At 41.1% G+C, this 27,719-nt stretch overlaps 1 protein-coding gene across 2 annotated transcripts; it reads right to left on the reverse strand.

Moving 5' to 3' along the window:
- On the reverse strand, positions 1–27,719 carry Spata18 (spermatogenesis associated 18). Of its 2 annotated transcripts, XM_090343611.1 has the most exons (13): positions 27,357–27,718; positions 22,242–22,347; positions 21,924–22,039; positions 19,417–19,529; positions 14,976–15,071; positions 12,367–12,615; positions 10,167–10,626; positions 8,325–8,483; positions 7,120–7,295; positions 4,376–4,499; positions 2,472–2,555; positions 422–467; positions 1–147 (listed from the first exon to the last, which is right to left on the reverse strand). In XM_090343611.1, exons 1-13 carry the CDS (start codon positions 27,441–27,443, stop codon positions 140–142), a joined length of 1,824 nt encoding a protein of 607 aa, XP_090199737.1. In that variant the 5' UTR covers positions 27,444–27,718; the 3' UTR covers positions 1–139. The 2 variants fall into 2 exon arrangements, 1 of the variants encoding a protein (XP_090199737.1); XR_016537392.1 differs by lacking the exon at positions 1–147 and having other exon boundaries at positions 4,326–4,499; positions 27,357–27,719.

Here is a 27,719-nt window from a genome sequence, read left to right on the forward strand (position 1 = left end):
TTTGTGGAGTGATATGCAGAATTGCTTTTTCATATCATGTTAAGTGAGGTCAGAGGCAGACAAGACAGGCAGGCAGATGGAGGCATTGGAGAACTCGGCCGTTACCCTGGACTGTGGCGATGGAACATGTCTGGTGGTTTTAAAATCCTAGAGAGGAAAAAAAAAAGGGAATGGTCATTACAATGGTTACTTGCTCAGATTTTCTTATGCAAATACCTATCTGGAAAATGGTGCTCAGTCTATCTGTAGCAATTAAACTTCCCTACATAATCCACAGGATCCCCATGGGTTCTAGAGAGAGAGCCCAGAAATGAATGGTGCGGGGAGAACAGATATTATCTAGGAAACCCAATATTCATCTTGCTGCCAAACGCTAAGCACTTGAAAGAGTATAAAACAGTATCTGTATGATTCCACTTACTTGGCAACAAACATCTTATTGGAGAAGGACTCCGACTTCGAGATAGCTGGAAGACGTAAGAGTATAATGAGAACTACATGGTGGATGGAACTCAATAAATGAACACTTTATACATATCCTTTCCATAAAACTAACCAGTTGGTTATTCTGTAATACTTCACAACTATTATTTTTCCCCTTAAGGCTGACCACTGTGATTTCCTTTTATGCCTTTTAAAATGGGCACTGCTTTGGGTTTATATTAAACCCATAATTAAATGACATTCGTTTAAATTACATTGTTAACTAGATACTCAGTTCAATGGTTTAAAAGCAGCCATACTGGGGCTGGGAGTTTGGCCTAGTGGTAGAGTGCTTGCCTAGCATGCACAAAGACCCGGGTTCGATTCCTCGCTACCCCACATGCATAGCAAAAAGTTGGAAGTGGTGCTGAGGCTCATAGTGGTAGAGTGCTAGCCTTGAGAAAGTCCAAGGACAGTGCTTAAGCCCTGAGCTCAAGCCCAGGACTGGCAAAAAAAAAAAGCAGCCATACTGAATTCACTGATTTCCACAGTGAATTATTATTATTATTATCAGTATTATTATTAACTAACAAAAGCTAAAATTGTCATGCATGAGATAACTTATTTTGCCATATATCAGGAAGGTTACCAAATAGCTAGAAAAGAATCATTTTCAAATCTCACCTTCACTTTCATTAATCTAAAGAGACTAACTTATAACTGTAAGTCTGACATTGGCTACAAGTATCATTTCTGCTCTGAGCTCTCAAAGGCCTTATATAAACATGTGCTAATGAAGATAGAATCTGTTGTTGAATCAGATTCTTAAGCCAAAAAGGCAGACTAATCAAAAGTACTTGATTCTGTTTGACAGATCTAATTCCCTTGTAAGGGAAGGTGATGGAAAAAGAAAGTCAGGCAGCATTTCACCACTGAGAAATAGATTTCATTGTCTCAAGCTTAAATGACTTTATCCTTCCTTGGCATGGGAAAAGAAACAGGGAGAAGGAAGAACATATTTGTCTCAGTGCTTATCACAGAGGAAGTTTTGGTGAAAACTTCTAATGAGAGTCTGGAATCAAAGTGTGCCATGGCTTGAACACAGGAAGCATGTAGTATTACTCAAGACTTCGGAAAGCAGCACTTCCTCTTAGAAAAAGATCTTTAAATCTTCACAGTATAATGCTCCCAAGATTCCCTTTTCCTTAGCAGTCCATTCAATGCATTGGCATTCTGCCTTTGCCTAATGGTGTAAAATATTCAGGCATTTAGGAAAATAGGAAGCAAAAGGACTGTCTGGTACACAGCTCTTCTACTTCCCTACCAATTCTTCCATTGTTTTCTTCCCCTGTTGCCTATTCTAAAGGACCAAACCAACTACCAAATTCAGGCCTTCCTATGTGGACAGCTATTGAGGGGAGTTTTACCATGTTTGATCATTTTCATGTCCCTCTAAAAATCAGCATCAATCAAAAGAAATGTGTGAGAAGGATCCAGACTTATACCCAGAAGGCTTTGAACAAGTATATTTGTTGAATAAAGGACAAGGGTAAGTTGTAATGATGTCTTTGGAGGATGTTACCTCTATAGTTATCAGGAACCTCTTGCTATTATTTGAGTTTTGATTGAAGTATTAATAATTCTAATAACCAATACCTAAACCCAGTTTTCCTATGTTATAGTTGGGAACAATAACTGTCCTTTAAAGCCCTTTATAGAGCATTGAAATCTAGATAATTCTAGCAATTTCTCTAAACTCACACAGTACCTTCTCAATGAAACTGGGACCAGTTTTCTTTAATAGCCATTTCATTCAAAGATAAATATTACACCTTTAACTAAACAGGTTTTTAAAACCATCTCTATTTCTTTCTTTCTAGAATGCTAAATCTCTTAGCCTATCACAATCTTAAGAAAATCACTTCAGGGTTAAGGTTTTTTCCACAGTCTCTTTGTACCTAAAGACATAATCACCTCATTTACAGGAGATAATGAAGCAAAAATTGTCACTCATAGGATCTTTTGAATAAAAATAGACAGATATGTACCGTACTTAAACCCATGTGGCTACGAGGGTAGATTGGACTTAAACTCCTGCTTCGACATCGACTTACAGTCCTCATCGAATTCCACTAAAAAGAGAAAGAGAAAGGGAAGTGGGTACCTGTCTGTATGGTGAAACATGCATATCTCCTCCAATGAGAGGCTTTACTGACAGCATTATACTTTGCTATATCTATTCACCAGTATGAGCTACATCACTTTCATTTCCTACAAGTGCCAAACACCTGGCTAACACTTTTTAAACAAAACCCCACCATAATAAGTTTGGAAAATATTCAGCTCTTTGATGCTATTATAGGATTTTATGAGGCTTTATATGTGAGAAATCACATTTCAGTTTGCAAGCGTTGGCAAATGTAAACTTCACGTAGGCAGGGATTTGTGGCTGTTTTCTTCTTTGTTAAATCCTCTAAGCCACCTAAGTGCAGTGCTTGGATTATGAATAACTACAGAACACAGATATGTGTATATAAATACATATAAATGAAATAAAACAACACAGTGGCTTGTGAAATTCACCAAATTGCATGCATCATATACATGTACTGTGCTATTGTGTGTGTGCTAGTAGTGGGGCCTGAACCCAGGGCCTAGGTGACATGTGCTATTTCTATTGTATACTGTGTACTTCAATAAAGCTGTCTTTAAAAAGCAAGTAAGAAAATTGCATTCACTAAGATTTTATAGATAAAATACTTCTTTGAACATTTCCCTTCGTTCAGCTCTTTCTGTTTCAAGTTCTTTCTTTTACTCTTTTTTAAAGGTTTAAGTTTGAACAAATGTTGGTGATACACTTGATGAAAGAAAAGGAAATTAAGTAGCAATAGCTGTTTAATACAGAGCTTAAAATCTGTGATTGTTTCCTCTCCCTCCTTTCCAAACTTTACTGCAGTAAGTTTCTTAACAGAGTAACTGTTGTAAGGGCAAAAAAAAAAAAAAAAAACAAAAAAACAAAAAAAAACATGCTTTATGGAGGGTGATTGTCAGATTAACTTTCATAGGACAAAATGTTTTATTCAACCAGAAGTCACTATAATGGGATTTTTAAGCTACAAAATCCCTTATTCCTAAATTCTATGAAAATAAACTGCTCTTTGTCTGCACCATATGCTGATATGACCACTTCCTTTATGGTTTAGTTCAAAGAAAACAGGAACCGAGGCCACCCAGATGGTGGCTTTGCTCTGGACAAATGGGCCTCACTTCAGGATTTGCCTAAGGTGTAAGTAAACAATGCATCATATGAACTGTGCAGAATATCTAAGTAGTCCCAGCACCCATTTCTCCCACCTCCCAGGGACACACACCTGCAGACTCCATTTTGAAGTCTGTTCTAAGTGTAACAAAAACCTTCTATCGCCAATGTATCAGGAAGCAACACTCCAAAACTGATTGGCTCCTCTCACCCCCTAAATTCCCTGACCCTTTAACTCTCTCCCTCCCCCCCTCCTTATACATCATACCAAGGAGAGAAAAATGATGCACTTTTAGTCTACTAAAATGAAAATTATTAATATAGAGGGGAAAAAAACGGGCAAAACATTTCCTAAAAGTTAATCACTTTTAAATGTATAAGGTTATAGAAAGCCTCCAACAAGATGAAGTTCAAGAGCTTTGGCTTGAAAATATCAAAATATATCTAAATTGAAGAATTAAATATGACTAGTTTCCATCTTCTAAACAGAGAAACCCAAGAAACTGCTGCTAGAAGATATCTTGGGGAAAACAAAAAGATATTTCCAAGGCCATCTCCTTCCTCTCCTTTGTATGAAATCTTATTAAGTAATTCTTTATCAACTTCTTTTATAGAATCTTTGGGTTTATAAATGTTCTCGAACTTGTAAATCAAACACTGGGGATGAACTGTCACTATGCAAGGCCACCGTACAAAAGCCCCTCTTCTGGTGACAGCTTCTCCCTTCATAATGACACAGTCATTCTCCATGAGGGCAGGCCACACGTGATAAAAGACCAACGGAGCAGCGAAGTCTGAGTCATAGCTTCGGCGGTACCTGTGTAAATACACAGAACAAGAAAGATAAATCAATTATTTTGCTGTTGCTTCTGGTGGTGATAGTCCCAGAGCCGTGGCACAGTAAGCAGACTATATTAAGCCACTGAGCTAAATCCATAGCCAGAAGTTAGGCAGTTTGGGGTCGGGAGTTTGGCCTAGTGGTAGAGTGCTTGCCTAGTATGCACGAAAGCCCAGGTTCAATTTCTTGGTACCACATACATAGAAAAAGCCGGAAATGGTGCTGAGGCTCAAGTGGTAGAGCTCTAGCCTTGAGAAAATCCAAGGACAGTGCTCAGGCCCTGAACCCAAGCCCAGGACTGGCATTGAAAAGAAGAAGAAGAAGAAGAAGAAGAAGAAGAAGAAGAAGAAGAAGAAGAAGAAGAAGAAGGAGGAGGAGGAGGAGGAGGAGCAGAAGGACGAGGAGGAGGAGGAGGAGAAGGAGAAGAAGAAGTTAGGCTATTATACAGCACAATGGGGTAAATTGCAGTATCTCACTTTGTTATCTGATATATTGAATTTATTTGTATTTGGTTATTTGAAATTTGATAGGGAAGGGGGGAAAACCAAGACTGGTGGGGGGTGGGGGGGGGAGGGAAATGGGTACCAAGACATGTGAAAGGGTATCAATGTACGTGAATTAATGCACCTTCTATCTGGCAAATATCATGTGACCCTTTTACTAATTACAATAAAAAATAATGAAAAAAAAATAAAAGAAATAAACATGAATTTTTAAAAATAAAAAAAAAAAATGGATGGGTCCTGACGTGTCATGTTAAACCAATCATTTTCCTTTTCTTTTCAGAATTAAAAAGGAAAATGGTAAAAACACAGGCAATCTAAAGTCCTATAAGCCTTATAAGATTTTTCAGGCTGGGGGCTGGGAATTTGGCCTAGTGGTAGAGTGCTTGCCTAGCATGTACAAAGATTTTTTATTCTGTTGCTATGGACAAAATAAAAGAAAAACAGGGGGCTGGTTAACTTAACTGAAAATTGGTTCAGTAATTATACCTACCCACCTACCCCCAAAAAAGGGGAATTTATAAATGGACTGGTGAGAACTGAGGGCCCTCTCAAGCTTATGGCAAATCAATATATTTATCAGAAATGCATATGACATATACTCAGTATTGAGAGCGCAGATAGGAAATAAGTTATTAGCTCAATTGACCTGAAGAATAAATTGGACCTAGTAAGACAAAAGGCAGTGTGAAAATATATACGGTGAAATGGAGTCCAGAAAGTTGTTTACATGGTTTAAGCACAGCAAAAGTGAAACACAGGTAAGTTTCAAGTTGATTCACAGTGACTCAATGTTTGGAGGCTAAAACACACACACACACACGCACACACGCGCACATGCACACTAGCCAAGGGAATGCAGAATAAGAATACAAGGGTGCTATCTGGGCCTTGGTGGCTTATGCCTACAATAACCCCAGCTACTTAGGAGGCTAAGATCTGGAGAATCACACTTCTAGGTCATCCTGGGGGGTGGGGCGATGAAAAAAGTAGTACACACTTGTCATCCCAACTATGTTTGGTTCGCAGTCCAGGCAAAAAGCAAGACCCTACCTCAAAAATCATCATAGCTAGCCAGGTGCCAATGGCTCATACCTATAATCCTAGCTATTCAGGAGGCTGAGATCTGAGGACAGCTGTTCAAAGTCAGCACAGGCATGAAAGTCCACGAGATTCTTATCTCTGCTTAACCAATAGAAAACTGGAAGTGGCACTGTGGCTCAAGTGGTAGATCACTAGCCTAGAGCTGAAGAGCTCAGGGACAGAGGACAGGAGCAGAGTTCAAGCCCCAAGACCAATCATCATCATCATCATCACAGCAAAACAGGGCTGGAATAAGCACTAGGGTACCTGCCCAGCAAGAGTAAATCCTGAGTTAAAACCCTAGTACCAGAAGGAACAAAGCAGGGAAGGATTTTCACTCCTCCTACTGGTAAAAGTCGGGTACCATATTCAATTGTGGGGCAGATAAATGAAGTAACATGCCCAAGATTACACAGCCAATAAATGGTACCCTGGGGCCAAAATTGGTGCTCTTGACCACTAAACTCAGCCTCTTCCAGGATTAACCTCCATATGTAGCTGAGATCTCATTAAATCACAATAAACATTTTCGGTTCATTTCTTCTCATTTACAAGGGGGATATCTACCATGTAAAACTTGCCAGAAGTCCAGCAGTCCTAGACAAGAGTTATGAGCATTCATTTTCAAATATCCATGTGTAGACAGCACGCTGATGACTGTGAGATCACAGCTTGCTGAGCTCCAGTCTCAACCTCATGTCATGAAATGTGGTACAAGAGTAACTTGAATGATCTGATCCAGGTGATTCATATACCAGGCTTTAAGAAATCTAGTCTGGCCATGTGCATATTTTAAACATCCATCTCTTACAATGCTCAAGACAGGCTCCAGGTATTGATAATTTCCCCACCAGCCTATATGTTTAGTGGAGAATGAACCCAGAAAATCCTACCGGAAATACAGAGAAGGCCTAGAAAGGAGGTACTAACTACTGATTTCCCCAGCTATAATCCCTTGTAAATGTTCCCAGGGAACAGAGAGAGTCCTTAGCTTCGACTCCTGTGCCTCTTACTTGCAATCATTGAAGACTTCTCCATCAGCCCCGAACGCGATATCAAGGGGTGGATCTAAGGACTGCATTGCAAAGGCGATGCAGCATATCTCCTGGATGAATTCACTAAGGAGGCAAAAGTCTACTTCTGGAGGGAAGGAGATCTTAGGGTTGACATTCATGGCTCGGATCACATCCTGAAAAACAAGAGACAGCAGGGTCTGGTTGTTGACCTATCCTGAGGACTCTGATATGAGTTTAGACTAATGGAAGGTGGGAAAAGGTGGGGGGAAAATGTGAAATAAGCTTTAAAAAATGTACATCCTATTCTTGTTAGGAGAGGGGAAAAAGGGAAAGATTTCAGAGTATAAATGAGACAGTATGATCTAAAGAAAGACTAAAAATTTTAAAAGTATAAATGAGACAGTATGATCTAAAGAAAGACTAAAAATTTTAAATCCGTGCAATTTGTCTATTAGCTCCTTAGCTTTCTATTGTAAGTATATGAAGTATATGACTTGTTTCTGGGTATATAATGGAGTCTTTTATTGAATATTCATTATGTGCCAAGTCTTGTGCTAAACAAATTACCTTTGTTTCACTGAATACATTGTTGCTCCCATTTAAAGATTAGAAAATGGAAACAAGCATGTATATAAGCAAGCAGGAGAGTCAGGATCCAAATCCACACTTATGTCCCAAAGTCCTTGCTCTCAAGGACTAAGAAATTCTATTTCCCAATCTTTTGTTCTTCTTTTATTCTTTTCCTTTTTTAAAAACAAATTGTTGTTATTGGTGGTGGAGATTGTGAGGCTTGAACTCCTGAGCTCTTTATTCTCAACACCAGTGGCCTCACACTTTGAGCCACAGCACCAGTATGGCTTCCAGTTTTCTAGAGCTTAAATTGGAGATAAAAGTCTCACATCCTTTCCTGCCCTTGATGGCTCTGAACCACAATCCTCAGATCTCAATCTACTGAGTAGCTAAGATTATAGGCATGGGCCACCTGTGCTCAGTTTTTAATTTTTTTTAAACTCAAATAGTACCACAAAGCTCATGTTTCTGTATAAATTGTCCAAGGGAAAAAAATCAATAAAGACATACTATATACTGTAAATTGCTTGTCATTCCTTTCTATTCTCCTATCACATAGAAGCAATGCTAAGCACAAGATGGGTTATCAGTATTCAGTACAAGCTAGTCCTAACGAGAGACCCGATACTCACATTAACACTGCTTTGGGAATCATATAGATCAAGGTGACAAATGATATACTCTGAGACAGCATTCTCAAAATCATTTGACCCTACGTAGGATGGTGTCAGTGACTTCCTCACCCGGATCCTGAAATGTCTGAATGCCATCTTAGCCACGTGGAATGCCTCCTGCATATGAAAACAAAGTTCACCTGGTGAGAGGAGGAGGTAAAGCCACCCACCCAAAAAAAAGGAATCAGAAAGAACAAATACAACATGGTACCAGTCTTCAATGTTACTAAGCATCATGTCAAAGATTTTTAATCCGAGATTTAAAAAAAAAAACCAACTCTTAATTTTGGAATTACATAAATACATATATGATGTGCCAGGAGCATGGCCTAGTGGTAGTGTGATTGCCTAGCATGCACAAAGTCCTAGCTTTGATTCCTCAGTACCACACACACAGAAAAAAAAAAGGTGGGGAGGAATGGTGCTGTGGCTCAAGACAGAAAAACCTCAAGGACAGTGCCCGGCCCTGAGTTCAAGCCCCAGGACTGGAAAAATAAATAAATAAATAAATATATATATATATATATATATATATATATATATATATATCTCAACTCAAAATCACTAATTTCAAGACAAATGACCATTATTGTCCTAATTCTGAGAGCAGGAAGCAAGACAGTGCAGAGAGTTAGGGAGAAAAATACTCTGCTCTGGACAGAAGCAGCAGATGTATTTATTTACTGGCCAAAAAGTAAAAGAAAACTATTAGTCTTGTGTTTACATTATATATCAGTTCAATAAACATTTAGTTCATGTCTATTATATAGCAAGCATTAGGAAACTAGCTTTTCAAGAAAGACAAGGAAGTTCACACAACATAATTCAGTGATTATTTTTTTTGTGCAGGTCCTGGGGTTTGAACTCAGGACCTACACATTGTCTGAGATTTTTGCTCAATGCTAGCACTGTACTACCACTTGAGTCAGTTTCACTTCTGGCTTTTTAGGTAATTATTGGAGATAAAAGTCTCTCATCAGGCTTTCCTGCCCACACTAGATTCAAACCTTGCTTCTCTGATTTCAACCTCCTGAGTAGCTAGAATTACAGGCATAAGCTACTGGTGCCTAGTGATAATTATATATACCAAGGTTGGCAACTTTTTTTCTACAATAGCCAGTGTCTGAGCTTTGCAGTGACTGCTTTGTGTGTGTGTGTGTGTGTGTGTGTGTGTGTGTGTGTGTGTGTGAATTTTCACATCCTTTATTAAACCATTCTTACCAAGAAGCTGAGACAAGGAGGATCAGAAGTTCTAGGCCAGCCTAGGTTACATACTGAAACTTTTTCTCAAACAAACTAAAGCAAAACATTCTTAACTCTGAGGCACTGTGTCTCAGAAACACAAGCTGGATCCATAGTTTGCCAATCCCTGATATAAATGATCACTCTGCTCTCACATTCACTTTTCGTTTTGTTTGGGTTTCAAATATTTAACTGTCTCAAAACAGACTTCATGTCTCAGTAGGACACCCATCCATAGAATGAAAGTATTCACGCTGCAAAGTCAGGATTTCACGTGTCTTCTTTTCATTTGCCATAATCAAATAGCTGGAACGCTCCTAGTTTTAGTTAACTACTTAACTGTTCAACTAACCTGCAGGAAGGTAATCAAACGAGTCACTTGTAGTAATATATTAGTACACATGTGCCCGCGTGAGACCGAGGGGGACAAATCACCTTAGCAACAGCCTCATTAGCAACAGTCCTGCTCTCAATAACACCCATTTACCGTGGATTCCCCCTGAACACCTCTAGGGGGAAGGGGGGAGGGGGAGGTTCGGGGCGGCCTGGGGCGCGCACCACGGTGGCGATGTAGATGATCCTCTGCACCGTCTCGGCCTTGTCGATGCAGCGCCGCAGCAGGCACTGCGCGTCTAGGCGGGCCTGCGAGTAGGCGTCGCTGAACCGGGACAGCAGCGCGGCCTTGCGCGCCACGCTGGACATTTTGGAGCGGTTGGGGGACGGACTTCGGATCTTGGCGAGCGCCATCGTGGGGCTGCGGGATTGGCTGCGGCTGCGGCTGCGGCTACGGCTGCGGCTACGGCTGCGGCTGCGGCTGCGGTCCGGGCTGCAGCTGGGGCTGCGGTTGTGGCTGCGGCTGCGGTGGCGGCTGCTGCTCCGGTTGCGGCTGCCTCTGCGGCTGTGGTCGCGGCTGCTTCTGCGGACCGGGCTGCGGCTGGCCCTGCGGATCGGGCTGCAGTTGTCTCTGTGGCTTCGTTGGACAGGGCTAGGAGTCCGGCTCCTGGGGCTCTTGATCGTCCTGTACGTGAAGAGGGCAGCACTTACGTTTTCCTCTGTCCCTGGACTCTGCTTCCTCTCCCCCACATGGCCCACAGACGACACCCTAGAGTCCTGCTAGCCACAGCAAGCCAGGTGGAAGGATGCCCTCCCTCCTCTAGGCCTGTGGGGAGGCATTTGTCCCCAGAGAACTCAAGTGTGACAAGAAACAACACTCTGTATTTGCCTAGTGATCACTTATCAACCCCTTCATTCATGCACCAGCTCAATTTGTTCTTTAAACAGCCTTGCGAGGCAAAATCCTTCACTGTCTGCCATGTTTCATGAATGGTGATTAACTGGACCAGCTGGGGAGTAAACACAGCCATCAAGAGCCAGAGAAGTCCTATCTTGGCATTTTTTATCTTGACCATAACTCATCACACAGCACCTCACACAAACCTGGCTTACACTGCATGGTAAAGCTAAAATGTCAACAGCAGGGCTGGGAATGTGGTTTAGTGGTAGAGCACTTGCCTAGCATCCATGAATCCCCTGGGTTCAATCACTCAGTACAACATAAGCAGAAAAAGCTGAAGTGGTGCTGTGACAAGTGACAGACAGCTAGTCTTGAGCAAAAGAGGCTCAGACACTGTCCCCAAGATTGGCAAAAAACAAAATGAAACTAAAAAGATTTCCTCATAGTCTTTTGCTAATTCCCACAGTGCAAACACACTGGGCAGAAAAACACAGACTCTTGGAAGCCTGAACAAGTAAATATCAAGACAGTATTACCAGTGAATTATCAAACAAAAGCTCAGATAAGCAACATTTAGGAGAATGCAATGGGTGGTGTTCTGATAACCTAAATCAGGACATGTTGGGATAAAAATAAGGGAGGTGCAGAGGATAAGCAGACACGGCTTGTCTCCACTGACACTGCCTGAATAAGCTGCCTCATCTGTCCATTAGTAGGAAAAGATTTCATGAGAACACAACTTACACATGCCAACCAAGAAAATGATGAAAGAAAAGGGGAGGGTCATGTATCATCCCTAAAACTAGGACTCCACTCCGAGGGCTCAAAGAAGAGAAGCCTAATATCATGGAATATTCTTATAATAGTGTTACCATCTCTCACACTAGCAGACTCCAGAAGCCTGGTTTCAAGCTTTCAAAAAACTTCTTTTCCTCCTCGTATCTCTCAACCCAACCCAATATAAATTAGTTCCAAGTTCTAACAATCCAGGTTTTGTTTTTCTGGTTTTTGGTTTTTGGTTTTTTTTCATGCCTGGAAGGATACACTTAAAGCAAATAATAGTTTGCTTTTTAAGTCACAGCACCTTCCAGATTATTGGGGCATTGGATTAGTGTTTTTTGGTGGTGGTGGTGGTGGTGGTGGTGGTCCTGGAGGGCTTGAACTCTGGGCCTGGATGCTGTCCCTGAATATTATAGCTCCAGGCTACCTTTCTACCCTTTGAGCCACAGTGCCACTTCCAATTTTCTAGTGGTTAACTGGAGATACAACTCTCATGGAACTTTCGTGTGATCCTGGCTAGCTCTGAACTGTGATCCTCAGATCTCAGCCTCCTGAGCTGCTAGAATTATGGAAGCTGCTAGAATTACTGTGAGCCACTGGCACCCAGCTACAGTGTTATTTTACTCACCCATCCACCCATCTCCAGTCCCCCACCTAGGCTTTTCCACTAACTCAGTTTAAAAAGCGGGGGGATGGGAGAGGGAGAGACCCTACAGAAAAAGATCTGTGAAGAGTTTGCCAGACCTTCCTTGGAGATTAGTCTTTTCAGAAGAGAGGACAGCTATTTCATCCTTCAGGTTTCGGACCTGTTTCTCATAGTCAGACATATCTGTGTTCCGCTGATCGGAAGAATGGAAGTCTGAGTTCCGCTTGTTTGAGCTTCGCTGGTCTGAGCTGCGTTTGATGGAACTACGTTCTGTTCTATACTGTTCTGAACGCCTAGGCTCTGAGTTTCTATGGCGGGCATCTTCCTGGGCTTGAAGTGATTTAAGCCTGAACAATGAAAGACAGGGTGGGATGAAAGGGAAGAAAAGGGCACGGGAAAAGGGAAAGATGGGAAAAAAGGGGTTGGGGGAAGAAAGGAGAGGGGGAGAAAAATAAGCAACTATTAGCATACTTGATATTACTGAATGGTAAACTTGGATGGAAATAAAAATACATAAACACAAGTTATAATGGAGAGAAGGACTGCTGGGGCAGGGTGCCAGGCCACACTAGTATCTTCCTGGGTAGAGGATTCTGAAGAAAAAATCTTCCTGAAGGACCTCTAGGAAAAATCTACATTGTCCTCAATTGTACAAAACTCTCAATACATTTTACCCTGGAATCTAACCCAGACTGGTCCAGAAAATAATCTTCAACCCTCACTGGCTCTTTTTTTCCCCATATATTTTTATTGTAATTAATAGAAGGGATACATTATATTCACCAGATAGAAGGTGCATTACTTCACATACATTGATACCCTTTCTCATGTCATGGTTTCCATTTCCTCCCCCCACCCCCGCACCTCATCTTGTTTTCCCCCTTTCCCCACCCTATTTCAAATAACCAAATATGTATATACAATATATAAGATAACAAGGTGAAATACAATATGAGATAACCAAGGGACAGCAAAAGTGATGAGATGAGAGATAACATAGTACATTAAGGACAACAATCACTCATTATATGGCTTTTGTTTCTATATCCTGGAGGTCCTTTCATTTAGTGTCATATTATATGGCCTTATATATCTAGGTTTTGTTCTATTGTAAATCTCTGCTGGGAGAGCCCAAGGTTTCTACTGATTATGACAAACCCTCACTGGCTCTTTACATCCTTATCTAATTATTCATTTGTCCCTGTGTGTGTGTGTGTGTGTCTTGAACTCAAGGCCTGGGCACTATCTCTAACAATTTTTGTCAAAACAAGTGCTCTACCACTTGAGCCAAATTCCACTTTTGGCTTTTTGGTGATTCATTGAAGATAAGAATATCATAGGTTTTCCTGCCCGGACAGTCTTTGAACCACAATCCTCAGATTTCAGCTTCTTGAGTAGCTAGGATTACAGGTATGTGAGACCAGCTGAATATTCTTCAATTCTTTGAACACATGGAATATGGGGCAAACTACAATGGAAACACAATGATATTCTTGCTGAATGTGTGAACCTATGAAAATGCAGCATAGAAACAGAAAAATACACAAAATTTTATAAATAAAATTGGCTTCCTCATTAACATCCAGAGAGGCATGGCCACCATAAAACAGAAGTGAGCTGGATGCCTTGCAGCTCATTCCTGTAATTCTAACTATTCAGAATGCTGAGATCTGAGGATCACAGTTCAAAACCAGCCAGGGCAGTAAAGTTTGTAAGACTCATCTCCAATTAAATCACAGAAAAATCTAGAAGTGGCTCTGCGGCTCAATTGGTAGAATGCTAGTCTTGAACAAAAGGAGCTCAGAGATAGCAACCAGGCCCAAAGTTCAAGCCTTAGAACCAGCAAACAACAATAACAAACCAAAAGTAAAAGTTTAAGAATATACTATGATGCAAATGATGATGGTAAAAGATGAAAAGGTAAGAGATGAGGTTATTAAAAGGATGTAGAGAAAGTAAAAATGTAATCTAATTTAAAAAAAAAGTATCCTGGAAATGACAGAACTGAATTAGAGCTATAAGAAATCAATAAAATGGGAAATAAAAGTGCTCCATGCTAGGATTTGTGGGTATTCCTGAGGAAATCAAGACTTGTTCCCACAGCATGTGTCTGATAAAATAAACCTCCTACTTGCTCTTTTAAAGTGGGAAGAGTCAAAATTAAGATCTAAAAAACGATATAACCTTAAAGAACATGTTCATTACCCTTTCTAGAAACTGATCTTTAGGAAATAATCTAAAATGCAAATTAAGATTTTTTTACAAAATCATTCTAATGTTGTTTCTAGTGTTAAAAATTAGAATCCAAGTGAACATTCAACATGATGAAACTACCCAAATGACAGAAGATGAGGAACCTATTTGAAACTATATTCTGCAGTATTTTTCTTAGTAACAGAGAAAAACAATGCTATATGAAAACGTAGATTCTAAAAATTTCTATGTGCATACTTAATTTTGTATTCTCACTCACTTTTAATATATTAATGAGGCACTATCAGAATTAAGAGACGGTTTTTAGATTCCTTTACACTATTCTAGAAGTTGTCGTCTATAGTAGATAGGAAATATTTTATAGTACAAATATATATTAATATTCATAAAGTATTGCTGCCTTTACTCTGATCATAAACATATGACACACTACAAAAGCTAAATTCAAAAACTCATCAACAGGCTACAATAATTCTATCTTTCCCTTTCTTACTGCTTCTTTAGTTGATTTATTTCTTCCTCTGCAGCCAAGAGAGATATAGTTGATCTGTTCTTTGAGTCATCAAGAGGCTTTCCAGTTTCAGCCAACCTGTAATAGAAATCAGTAATTAAAAACATATTTTTTCAAAACCAGTAGACTTTTCAAATTAGGCATAGATTCTCTCAGTACTTTTCATATATGACATACATTCAATATAAATGGAATCAAATTATAAGACATCTACATTCAATCAGACAGTATTGCAAATTTTAGTGTTGTGTGCAAACAACCTCCTATTTCATCTGCTCTAATTCCCTCATACACAATCTCTAGGTTAGCCCTCTTGAAAATCCCCAGTTTTCTGCAATATACCATTACTTATTCTCATTTTGCACTGTGGAGCTGTAATCGACTTTTTATTTTTCTAAGACTTCTTAAATGGACAAAATTTGCTTGCCCATCTGTGAAGAAAGTCCTTAAAAATCACACTTAACCATCAAGACTTCTATGTTTTCCTGCATCTGACCTCTACCTGAATATGATGTCCTTGAGTATTCCAAATAGCTCAGTCATTGCTAGGATCAAAGACTTTCTTCACTGGACAAAACAGTCATTCATACTGTTACTTTAGGTGTACCTAGATTTTGAAAATAGTGGGGTGATGAACATTGGGTGAAGACCACTAAGACTCAACAAAGCTCTCTTACACCATGAGACATCATGGTCTGACAAGGAAGGCCTGGTTTCTGTGACCTGCATCCTTGGAAAATACCAATTCTTTCATCACCGAAGTTATAAAACTATGAGAGTGCAACTGCATTAAGTGGAAGAACAATGGAAGGTAAAACACTGAGGTTTTGTTACAGTTATGACCTTAAAAGTCTCCCCAAAACTAATGTGTAAAAGGCTTGATCCCAAGCTGGTGGATGCTTGAGAAAAGGTAGAAACTTTAGGATATGGGCCAGCTGGAGGACATGGGTCATTGAAAGCATGTTTGTTAAGGGTACACAAGACTCAAGAGTCCTAACCCCCTTTTCTCTCTTTTTATTCCAGCCATCATGAATTCAGACCACCCATCCCCCCGCAATACCATGATGTTTGGCCTCATAAGAGGCCTACAGTAAAACGGTCAAGCAATCACAGGCTGAAATCTCTGAAAATAAGGGCCAAAATTATTTGCCTTGGGTATTTTGCCACAGTGATTTTTTTTAAATAACCAATATTGTAAATGATCCCATTTACAATATGAAGCAGACATAGAATCTAGCAGTCTTCTCTTGTCTGGGATTCATCAAACCTGTGAAGACCAGTCTCCATTAGCCCTGTGTTACTGGAATTTGCATCTTTAAGCTAAGTAAGAATCCAACATGTCCATTCATCCCACAGCAGAGTGCCTTAAAGGGTCATGAAGCAGATAAGGGAGGGAAGAAAGAGCAGGCTACCAAAGACCCAGTCATGTGGGATGCCTTAAATAAAAACAGAATAAGAATCACAGAGATAAAAGAAAGCAAAACTAGTAAATTCCAGGAAGACCAACAACTACTAGGCTTATATGCAATTTTCAAATTGTTCCAAGAGGAAGAAAATTGTGAATATGGAGAGGGGACATACACAGAAATGATGAAGCAATTAGGGCAAAAGTTAAATGAAAGAATTATATAAATGTTCTTAGTATTATTTTTGCAAATATTCTATGTGAAGAAATATGAACATCCTTAGTCATAACAGAAATACAAGTATAATACTAGATTCAATCTCATTCCCATCAGAATAGCTGTCATCCAGATGCTATGAAAAAGGAGCCCATATAACATGCTGGAAATTCTTATATCAGTGGGAATGTAAACTGTGTAGCCACTACAGAAATCAATATAGAAGCTCCTCCAAAAACTAAGACTAGAACCACTACTATGATCCAGCTATACTACTTCTGGGTATATATCCAAAAACAATGTTAAGCCTGTACAGAATAGAGACACTTGCATGCCCCTGTTATAGTAGCACAATAGTCAAGCTATGGATAGATGAATGTATCAAGAAAAAAAGTTATAGACTTGTATATATATATATAGATTTGTATATGTAAGTATAGGTATGTATAAATATTACAGATTTGTAAGGATACAGATATGTATAAATATGTGCATACAGGTATACATTTACATAGGTGTAATACACATATACATGTTTATAATATTTATATGTATATGCACATATCTATGCATATACAATATGAGGTATTACTCAACCATAAACGAGAGAGGAATTATGTCATTTACATCTTAGAGTGCAATAATCCAGACTAAGGTAAATATTATACATTCTCCCATATGCAGTATCTAGACCTTTTTAAAGATTGTTTAAAACACTTTCATTCTGGAGTTGGAGGTGTGGCTTTGTTGGCAGAGCACCCACCAATGAGTGAAAGCATCAGAAACAGAGTTTGAGTTCTAGTCTTGGACAAAAGAAAAAAGGATCAATTAAAAGGATCCATTCTCCAATCCCTAGATCCCCTGATGGGTAATATGTCAGCCATATAACAAGAAAGGGAAGTGGAAAACTTTGACAAGAACAACCCAGTAATTTTTTTTCTTTTTTTTTTCTTCTTTTTTTTTCTTTTCTTTTTTCTTTGCCAGTCCTGGGGCTTGAAATCAGGGCCTGGGCACTGTCCTTGAACACTTTGTACTCAAAGCTAGCACTGTACCACTCAAACCACAGGTCCACTTCTGGCTTTTTCTGAGTATGTGCATGCTATGTGAGCACTCTACCACTAGGCTAAGCTCCCGGCCCCAAGAACAACCAGTAATTCTTACATCTCTACAGGCAACTAGAAGTGCCTAAGCTTACTACCTGAAGCACTTGCCAGCCAGTGTCCCAGGAAATCCACCCAGACAAGACTCAATCCAGGACTCATCAGCACAAGATACTGATACGACCAGCTTGAGCCAAGAGGACAGAACAGGACCCCAGATGTCTCCCCTGGAACACCAGGAGAGCAAGCAAGTACCCCTTCTCTAAATGAAAACAAATCTAAGAGGAAGATGAATCTCCATAGGGGACCTGGTCAGCTCAGAAGGGTAGTTGGTACTTTGAATTAACTATATCCTTTACACAAAAAGGGAGACAATAAACCTAAAAAGACCAGAAAGTGACTGACATAGTTAAAATAAAGAACTTCAAGAACTTCAAGAAAGTATACATTTTGTATGTTATACCTGTCCATTTTAACTTCTGTAGCTTGACAACTGCTCTTTAGCTATGGATAGCTGTGTGCATACAAAGGAAAATGACTGTGAAAACCATGCAAACATGTGAAGGTAAATGACTGAGTAAAATATGCCAAAATGTTCACAGGGATAAGGGAACAGGTTGTCTGCATTATATTATTTTTATTATAAAGCAAAAGTAGGTAGAGACATTTTCCTTGTGACAAGGAAGGAAATCAGATCATCAGCTAATGCCTTATACAATCAGTTAATGCTTAACATGCATTAACTAGTTAAAATAGACTTCCTTACTCTCCCATTCCCTCCAAAGGCTATGGTAGCCAAAACAGAGGGTTTTGAATAACATTTCATCCCTATTTGTCTGTCTTCATCAAATTCAAACCCAAAGTCTGAAAGTTTCTCTGCAGTCCTCCCACACTTACTACCCCAACTTACTTGCCTAGTGCATGCTTCTAAACCCTGTTGCTGTTGGCACTGCTTAATTTTTTTAATGCATTTTAAAATACATTTTTATAACTACTATTTTTTCAATTTATTTTTATTGTAATTAATAGAAGGGTTACATTAGATTCACCAGATAGGTGTATTACTTCACAAACATTGATACCCTTTTAAACTCTTGCCTAGTTTGGTTTTTTTGGTTTGGGGCTTGAAATCAGAACCGAAGCAATGTCGGTTAGCTTAGTAAGTCAAGGCTGGAACTCTACCATTTGAATCACAGCTCCACTTCGGGTTTTCTTGTTGTTGTTTTTAAACTTTGACTCTCTGAAGCATAGTCTCAGAAAACCTATTTCCAATAGATGAATGCTGATACTTAGCTTTTATTCTCCGTGTCCCTTTCCTAATATCTTTCTCCCAATGGAAAAGATGTTCATTTAACAATCTTGATTTGTTTACAAATATAAGCTGATAATGGGAATATGAAGAAGGAGCTAAAGGACCAGGGATCAGAGAATATAAATGTCCTGCTGTTCTTACCCTTAGACATTGGCCCCATTCCTTCCTTCTTCTCCATTTTTCCCCATTCCTCCTTACACATTCACGCGCACACACACACACACACACACACACACACACACACACACACACACGCACATGCGTACACACCACTTTACTGTTTGCAAATGCCCACATTTTAAATGAACCATTATTTCCCTCCAATATATAAAGTATAACTATATTATAAACAATTCTTTTTGGAAAAAGATAACTTGCATTCCTCTTACTCGTCTTGAACCTGGTTGAGTTGTTCACGGGTTTCCTTCAAGTCACTGTCTAATTGTTGTAGGTCTACATCCTGAATATCAGTGTCTCTATTTTTCTCCCTATCAAATGTGTTCTGGAAAGATACAGAAATAAAAATGTAGTCTGAATACATGAAATGACATGAGTAAATTACAAAACCATACAAAACCATTGAGCTAAGCAAAGAAGTCAGCTTCAAACACACAAAAAAGAATGCGTATTATGATTCTATTGATATGCAGATCTAAGAGCAGACAAAATTAACCTAGAATGATAGAAATTCAAGAGTGGCTTCCTAGAGGTTTGCACAAGTTAACACTGGAGTAATAGAAACATTTATCTCTTAAGGATGTGAATTTCATGGGCGTATTTGCCACAACAGTGAAACCTGTGGATTTCACTGTTCTATAAATCATAACTTGATTTAAATTTAAAAAGACTTTGATAAGCACTCTTACATTTCTATGCCCAGAATAACAGCACAAGTTAGTGACAATCTGAGAAGCCTACAAAAAATCCTCAAGGAATGAACTGCTTACTTGCATGGTCCTTACCATGTGTTGGGTCTGTGGCCAAGAACTTATTGTTAGGGCAACAAAATCATTGTCCCCATTCAGCCCAATAAGAAAATAAGCATAAATAGCTAAATAACTACCCAGAGCCATGGGATACGGTCTGGTTTCCTGCCTACGGATCTTTAAACAGAAAGCCTTCAGTCACTATAAGACCCTCCTGCTAGACATGCTGGGGTTTTAGAAAGAAATATATGTCAATCCAGTTAACTTTCAAAGTTAAGTTCCTGGCTGTGATGGTTTGGGCATGGTTTGAGTATATCCTACAAGGGTTTGTACAAGGATTTGAGTATATACTACAAGGGTTTCCCAGGACGGTAAGGTAAGAGATGTGGAGCCATAAGAAGCAGGGCCTAGCCCGGGCGCAGTGGCTCATACCTATAATCCTAGCTACTCAGGAAGCTGAGATCTGAGGGTCAAGGTTCAAAGCCAGCCCGAGCAAAAAAGGACCTGAGACTCTTTATCTCCAATTAACCTCTAGAAGATGGGAAATGGGGCTTGGCTCAAGGGTAGGGCTGTAGGTCACCATACCCTTGAGCTGAGATCACTGATAATGGCCCAGGCCCAGGGGTAAGGGCAGTAGCCTTGAGCTGAAGAGCCCAGGCCGAGTTCAAGATCCATGACCCACATTCTGGTTAGTTTCTTAAAGACAGGGTAGATGGGGCTAGGAGCATGGCCTAGTGTAGAGTGCTTTCCCAGCATACATTGAAGCCTTGGGTTTGATTCCTTGGTGCCACATACACAGAAAAAGCCAGAAGTGGTGTCATGGCTAAGTGGTAGAGCATTAGACTTGAGAAAGCTCAAGAACAATGCCCAGGCCCTGAGTTCAAGCCCCACAACTGGCAAAAAGAAAAAAAAAAAAAAGATAGGGTGGTTACAAAAGAGCAGGCGTTGTGCTAGCTTCCTTTTGGCCATCTGACATCTACCTTCTATACGAAGGTAGATGCATAGGGGTATGACACCACCCCTATGCAATCCCTCCAGGAGTCAGTATCAAGCTGTTGGGGTTTTCAGCCTCTAAAACCGTGTACTAAATAAACTTCTTTTCTTTATATGTTTCCCAGCTTTGGGTGCTTTGTTGTGGCAACAGAAAACGGACTTTCTTCACCCAGGCACAATAATGCTTAAGTAAACTATGTATTATCTTTCCAGTCCAGTCTTTGTTAAACATTGTCCCATAGAAACCAATGTCAATATCAAACTGCAACACTCATTGCTAAGTTCTATTTTATTTTATTTTTGCCAGTACTGGGGACTGAACACAGGGCCTGAGCACTGTCCTTGGGCTTTCCTCAAGGCTAGTGCTTTACTACTTGAGCCACAGCACCACTTCCGGCTTTTCTATATATATGGTTCCAAGGAATCGAACCTGGGTCTTCGTGCATACTAGGCAAGCACTCTACCACTAGGCCAAATTCCCAGCTGCTAAGTTTTATTTTTATCCTAGAATCTCCAAGTTTATTGCTCTGTTTCACAAAGTCAGGGGTCAGGGCTGGGGGTGCAGCTGGTCCAGTGATTGCCTAATATATTCATGGCCCTAGACAAGATCCTCAGCACCAGCCAAAGCAAAATAAAAATAACCACACATAATCGAGGATCCGCCGGGAGGCGCGCAGGTGGCTCATGCCTGTAATCCTAGCTACTCAGGAGGCTGAGATCTGAGGATCAAGGTTCAAAGCTAATCCAATCCAGGCACAAAAGGACCTGAGACTCATCTCCAATTTATCTCTAGAAAACAGAAAGTGGGCTTGGCTCAAGGGTAGGGCAGTGGTCTTAAGCTCAGAGACAATGCCCAGGCCCTGGGGTAAGGCAGTAGCCTTGAGATGAAGAGCTCAGGGACAGTGTCCAGGCCTAGTTCAAGCCCCATGACTCACCAAAAAAAAAAAAAAGTCAAGGATCTCCTTCAGCATTCATACCTGTAGAGAAGGGACTTTACTGTCAATAGCTTTTCCTAGTGATGCAGCAGTAAAAGCCGCTTCCAGCCAAGGCAGGAGACGTTGTTTGATAATTTCCACACCCTCATTATGTCCACCTAAGAGAATGGGACATGTATATCAATCAGGGTAGCAAGAGAAACTCAGCCACACCTGCTTGGCCAGTGAACACAAGAAAGCAAGAGACGAGAAAAGAGAAAGGAAGGAGAGAAGGAGGAGTCAGAGAAAGAAGAAAGAAGGGGAAGGAGAAGAGGGGGAAAGGAAGGTGGAGTAAGACAGAGAAGCACAGGCAGCTCTCACCTTCTTGGGCTGCTGATGTAAGAATTGTAAAGAGTTGTCCCTGAAGTTTGGCAACTTGTTCAATAAGTTCAAGGCAACGATTCAGGTTTTCATCACATGTGTTTTTCTGTAAAGCCAAAAGAGCAGGTGTCAGTGCAGCTCTTTCATTCTTAAAAAATGAACAGACCTCTTGTAGCAACCAAAACTGCTTTACCTGCTTTATTGTTTGTGGTCTCTACATAAATATATACATAAGGTACTATAAGATAAATAGATAAGATAGATAGATACACATCTATCAGAATAGAATACTATGCATACTGTTCTACTCCCAAGACCTGTCACAACATGTCTTCCCACACAAAACATTGTACAAGATTCCCAGACTACAATAGGGTCACAACATCAAACTGCTATTATAGGAACTCTGACAAAGCTTCATTAGAGAGAGAGAGAGAGAAGAGGAGAGAGAGAGAGAGAGAGAGAGAGAGAGAGAGAGAGAGAGAGAGAGAGAGAGAGAGAGAGAGGCCTAAAACCATATGTTGAACAGCTAGAGAAGTGGGATGGAAAAGGGGAAGCACATAGAGACACTGACCACCTCCAGCTGTAGTAAATGCTCTATGTGACAGTGAAATGTAAGTGGAACAAAAGCTCCAGGAAAAAGTTAGGGTAGGAGGGAAGGATTTCTCCAGGAGAAGAGTAGACAAGGCAGGAAGCAGTAGGTTTATCAGGAAGAAGAGAATACAAGGTCCAAAGACCAAAGCCAAGTCCAAAGCCTTAACTTTCCACATATGTAGTTTTGGGTTTTATCCCAGGAAAAAAAGATCTGACATTGTTGATAATTTCCAAAAACCTCTCTGTGGAAGCAGAACACAGAATGAGCTAGTGGGGAAATATTAGGGAGGAACTAAAAAATGAGGCTGCATCCATACTTGATGGGTCAGGAACCTTTGTCTGAGCAGAAGTGATGACCTTGAGGAGACCTAAGGAATAAAGCCACTGTCCTGTTATTTTCCTTCCACATACTGTGCAACTTCTGGGAGGAGAAATGTCATAACCACCTTTACTTTTTCAACTTCATGTATTCCTCAACCTGGTATAACCTGTAAATACCATAACCCCCTGAACTCTGCTAGAAATGGTGTGAATACAAGCATTTAGAGGCCACATAAGGGTGAGTGAAACAAAATCTTTTTTTCCAGCCTTTATCTCTTTTGGTCCTCTGGAGCATTAGCCACTTCCCAGATGCTACTGCCTCTCCTCCCTCCACCCCTCACAGAGGGGTTAAGCCCTGCCCCAGGTTTCTGACTTAGGCCACAGGGGGATTATGATGCCATCATCCAATTGTCCAACCCAAGGCTGAGCTGAAGGACAGCCAGACAGACTGGACTGTTGGGTTAGTGAGTCCTTTAGAATATCCACACCATGTTTCTAGAAGCAAAGTGGCCATCTAAATTGGTGGAACAAGGCTCAACCTCAAACTGAGGAGTCACTATCTTCCTACACAGCTCATCCAGCCTTACTTCTCACTCCCCATCAGTTCTCTCTCTCCACTCCACCACAGTCCTCTTATATTTTTCCACATATGTGACCTCCACTCAAAAAGATCAGCTCCAATTCTTTGGGATCTTTAATTCGGTTTACTCCTTCTATTTGGAACCTGACCATCTAAGACTATCAGTGGTTCTCCCAACCCGCTTTCATTTTCTCTCCACAACTTTCCACTAAATAAAAAAAAGTCAGTAAACATCTTCAATCACCTTTCAACATTCAGTCTCAAAAGCTATTTAAACTATCAACTCTAGTAAAAAAAAAAGTTCTTTTCAGTGACTTCAGTCTTACATACACAAAATACTATTCCTCCCCATTAGAAAAGTACAAACCCATCATCAGTGGGTGCTGGTGGCTCACAACTGTAATCTTAGTTACTCTGGAGGCTGAGATCTGAGGATCACGGTTTAGAGCCAGCCCAGACAGGAAAGTCTGTGAGACTCTTATCTATTATTAACCACCAAAAAGCTGGAAATGGAGCTATGGCTCAAGTGGTGGAGCACCATCCTGAACAATAAAAATAAGTTCATGGATAATGCCCAGGCCTGAGGTCAAGCCCTGTGTGTGTGTCAGGCACACACACAGACAGGCACACACATGGACAGGCGCACACACGCTACATGCACGTGCACACACACACACACACACACACACACAATCTTTCATAGTATTACGACATCAAATACTCCCTTATTTTTATTTTAGGGGAAAAAAACTCTCACATTGTAGATAAAAAGAATGCTGCTCCTATTTGGCCAATCAAAGAAGTTATAGACAGCTTAAGAAGAGAGATATATCAGCCAATAAGTGTTTGTACATTAAACCGAAGGTGGGATTTTTGCTTTCTATTGCAGGCTCTAGGGGAAATAAAAGGAACTCAGAGGGAAGGAGAGTTAGTGTAGAGTTGACCCACTGCAGGTAGATCATATGACGAAGAACTCAAGGTAACATCTCCAGGAGCAATTAGGACATTACAATTTAATTGCATAGACAAGGTGACCTGAGCCTTTTTCAGAGTTAGCAATAAAACCAGGTAGATGTTGCATGATAAATTTAGATATCTGGGCATATACTTTTACAGAAACCTTAGGACCGTAGGTCTCAGCCTTTGATCTACTTTGTTAAATGTGCCACTCTGACTTATGACAGGTGAATTCATAGAATTTCTTGCTTCAAGTCATCCAGCTATATCTGCTCACCCCCCACCCTCCAGTTTCCACTTTCCTCATGATGAACCAACTAGAATGACCTTTCTTTTCTTTTTCTTTTTTTTTTTTTGGCCAGTCTCAGAGCCTGAGCACTATTCTTGGGCTTTCTCAAGGATAGAGCTCTACCACTTGAGCCACAGCATGACTCTTGACTTTTTCTGTGTATGTGGAACAAAGGAATTGAACCTGGGTCTTTTTGCATGTTTGGCAAGCATCCAGTGAACTTTCCAAAATAGAATCCAAACTTATCCCCTTCCTGCATCCAGCTTTCAGCTTCTCCCATGGTCCTTAGGCTTCTAAATTAAGTCCAGTGAAGACCTTGGAGCCCTCTGATTCTCCTCTCTCCTCTCCCTCTCCCTCTCTCCCACTCCCTCCCTCCCCACTCCCCTCTCTCTTCAGTGCCACAAGGGAGAAACAGGCAGAACAAGCAGAGTTTACATTCTAGTGGAAGTAGAGGGAAGGGTGATAATAAAAAGAAAATAAGGAAATACTAAAAGATGTTTATTGTGGAAGAAATAGACTGGGAAGGGAGGACTTAAATGCCAGGTATGAGGGTAGACAGCTGTAATTATAAACGGGATGGCCAAATGGACTCTTTGAGGAATCAAAATTAAGCAATCCTGGAGGTGAGAAAGTTGAGGATGTTTCTATCCTGCAATAATATTAATAACGCAACAGCTTTCCAAGTGGAAGAAAGAGCAAGTACAAAATGCCATGAAGCATGAGTCTGTCTGCAGTTTTTAGGACCAACTTGTGGTCCCAAGCCTCTAGCCAGCAGCCAGCAGCCATATCTGACTAAATTTAAACTGAACTTCAGAACAATTAAAAACTCAATTTCTTGGTGTTCACACGGCACATTTTAAGTGTCCAACAGCATCTATTTGGGGCAGTGAGACTGGAACCTGTCCTTCAGCAGGCAAAGCTCCAACAGCACTGCAAGAAAGTCAATTTTACTTTGTAGGAACTTTGGTTTTATTTTGTGTGAAATAAGAAATCTAGAAAGTCCTGGTAAAGGAGTAACTTGGCATTCCAAAGAATGATCATCTGTACTGGCTCACATTTCTAATCACAACTATTTGGGAGGTAGAGGTAGCAAGAGAAAAAATACTATCTGAAAGACAACTAAAGCTGCGGCAGGGGGGAAGCTGGAGGGCAAGACTCGGGTGATGGAGCATTTAAGTTGGAACCCTAACACTGAAATAGGAAGGAAAAAGAAATAAGAGAGGCTTGAGAAAGCCCAAGACAGTGCTCAGGCCCTGAAACCAAGCACCAAGACTGGCAAAAAAAAAATGTCCAAAGGGCTCCTGAGTAGTGAGACTCTACAACAGGCCCTGAAATCCACACAAGATGCACTAGTACATACATAGGAGATGCATCGGAGATGCATGGAGAACAGAGAAGTCATCACTCGTCTGAGTGGCCACAGCTTGAGAAAAATGAGACTGCCTAAGAAAGGATCACAAGGCATGGAGAAGCACCAGTGTGCCTTCGCTGAAGAGCAGGGACCAGCACAGGTTGAAATGGCATTAACGGCATTAATGGAGAAATAGGCCAATAGGATGTTACCAAGAAAGAAAAGTATAACAAATCATGGCATGTCCCAATGCCATGGTTTTTTAAGTGTAGTAAATGCACAGTTAGGATTTGTTTTCAACCTTGTGGGATTAATAAGGTGCTTTTAAAAGTACTAAGCATTGGGAGAGCACACCTGTAATCCTAGCTAGTCAAGAGACTGAGATTTGAGGAAGGCAGTTTGAAGCCAGCCTGGGCAAGAAAATCTGTGAAACTCTTATCTCTAATAAACTATTTCTTTGTAAAGTTGGAAGTGGTGCTGTGACTCAAGTGGTAGAGTAAGTACTTGAGCAAAAATCAGCTCAGGGACAGTTCAAGCCCCAGAATACACACACACACACAGCATTAGCAAACACCCATGCCTTCGACTTTCGGACTAATAATTCCATGATATGGTTTATACAACTCCATTTGCTATGACTCCTGGATATTTTCAATGTGGAAGACCTGTAGAAAGGAGAAGAGAGTAGTAATACAATAAACATAAATCCAGAGGCAGAAGGGAGGCATTGAGCTGGGGGGGGGGGGGGGGTCGGGGGAGTGGCAGGCAGGCCCACACCCGACTTTCCCGTTGCTATGGCCACCGGCGTCCATGGTTACGACGCAGAGGACTGTGCCTGCGCGCTCGCACTGGCATGTCCCCCACCGAGCCTCCGCCCCAGCACCCCAAAGGCACGCCGCCCTTGCTTCCCGCCATCGGGGACAGGGTATCCCCTCTTCAGGATCACAGGGGCCGGACCCCTTGCAGATCAGCCCCAAGAGTCCTTCACCGGGACTGCGCGGGGAAGTCCCCCTCCCGACTCACGTTGTAGTCCTTGGCCCAGTTGTTGATCTTTTCCTGCAACACTAGTAAAAGCTCGTTGGAGACCAGCTTCTTCAGGCTGTCCGCCATCGCTCGCTTATCCGCACCCCCAACTGGGGGAGGAGGGCGGACAGGTGGAGGGGAGCGGGCGGGGAGGGGGCGCGCGGGGGGTCTCCGCAGGACGCGGGGGCGGGGGGCGGGAAGGGTGTTGCCTTCGGGGGCTGGGGGCTCACAGCGCAGATGTTGTTTCCATCCTCCCCCTCGGGTGGCACCGGACAGGGTTCGGGAAGCCGGGGGGAGGCGCCATGAGCCACAGACCTCCGCGCTTCAACCGCTGCCCGGCGCGCTCTCCGGAAATTCCCCTCC

This window comes from Megascapheus bottae, chromosome 13 (genome assembly GCF_031878675.1).
Source record: "Megascapheus bottae isolate mThoBot1 chromosome 13, mThoBot2.hap1, whole genome shotgun sequence".
NCBI lineage: Eukaryota > Metazoa > Chordata > Mammalia > Rodentia > Geomyidae > Megascapheus > Megascapheus bottae.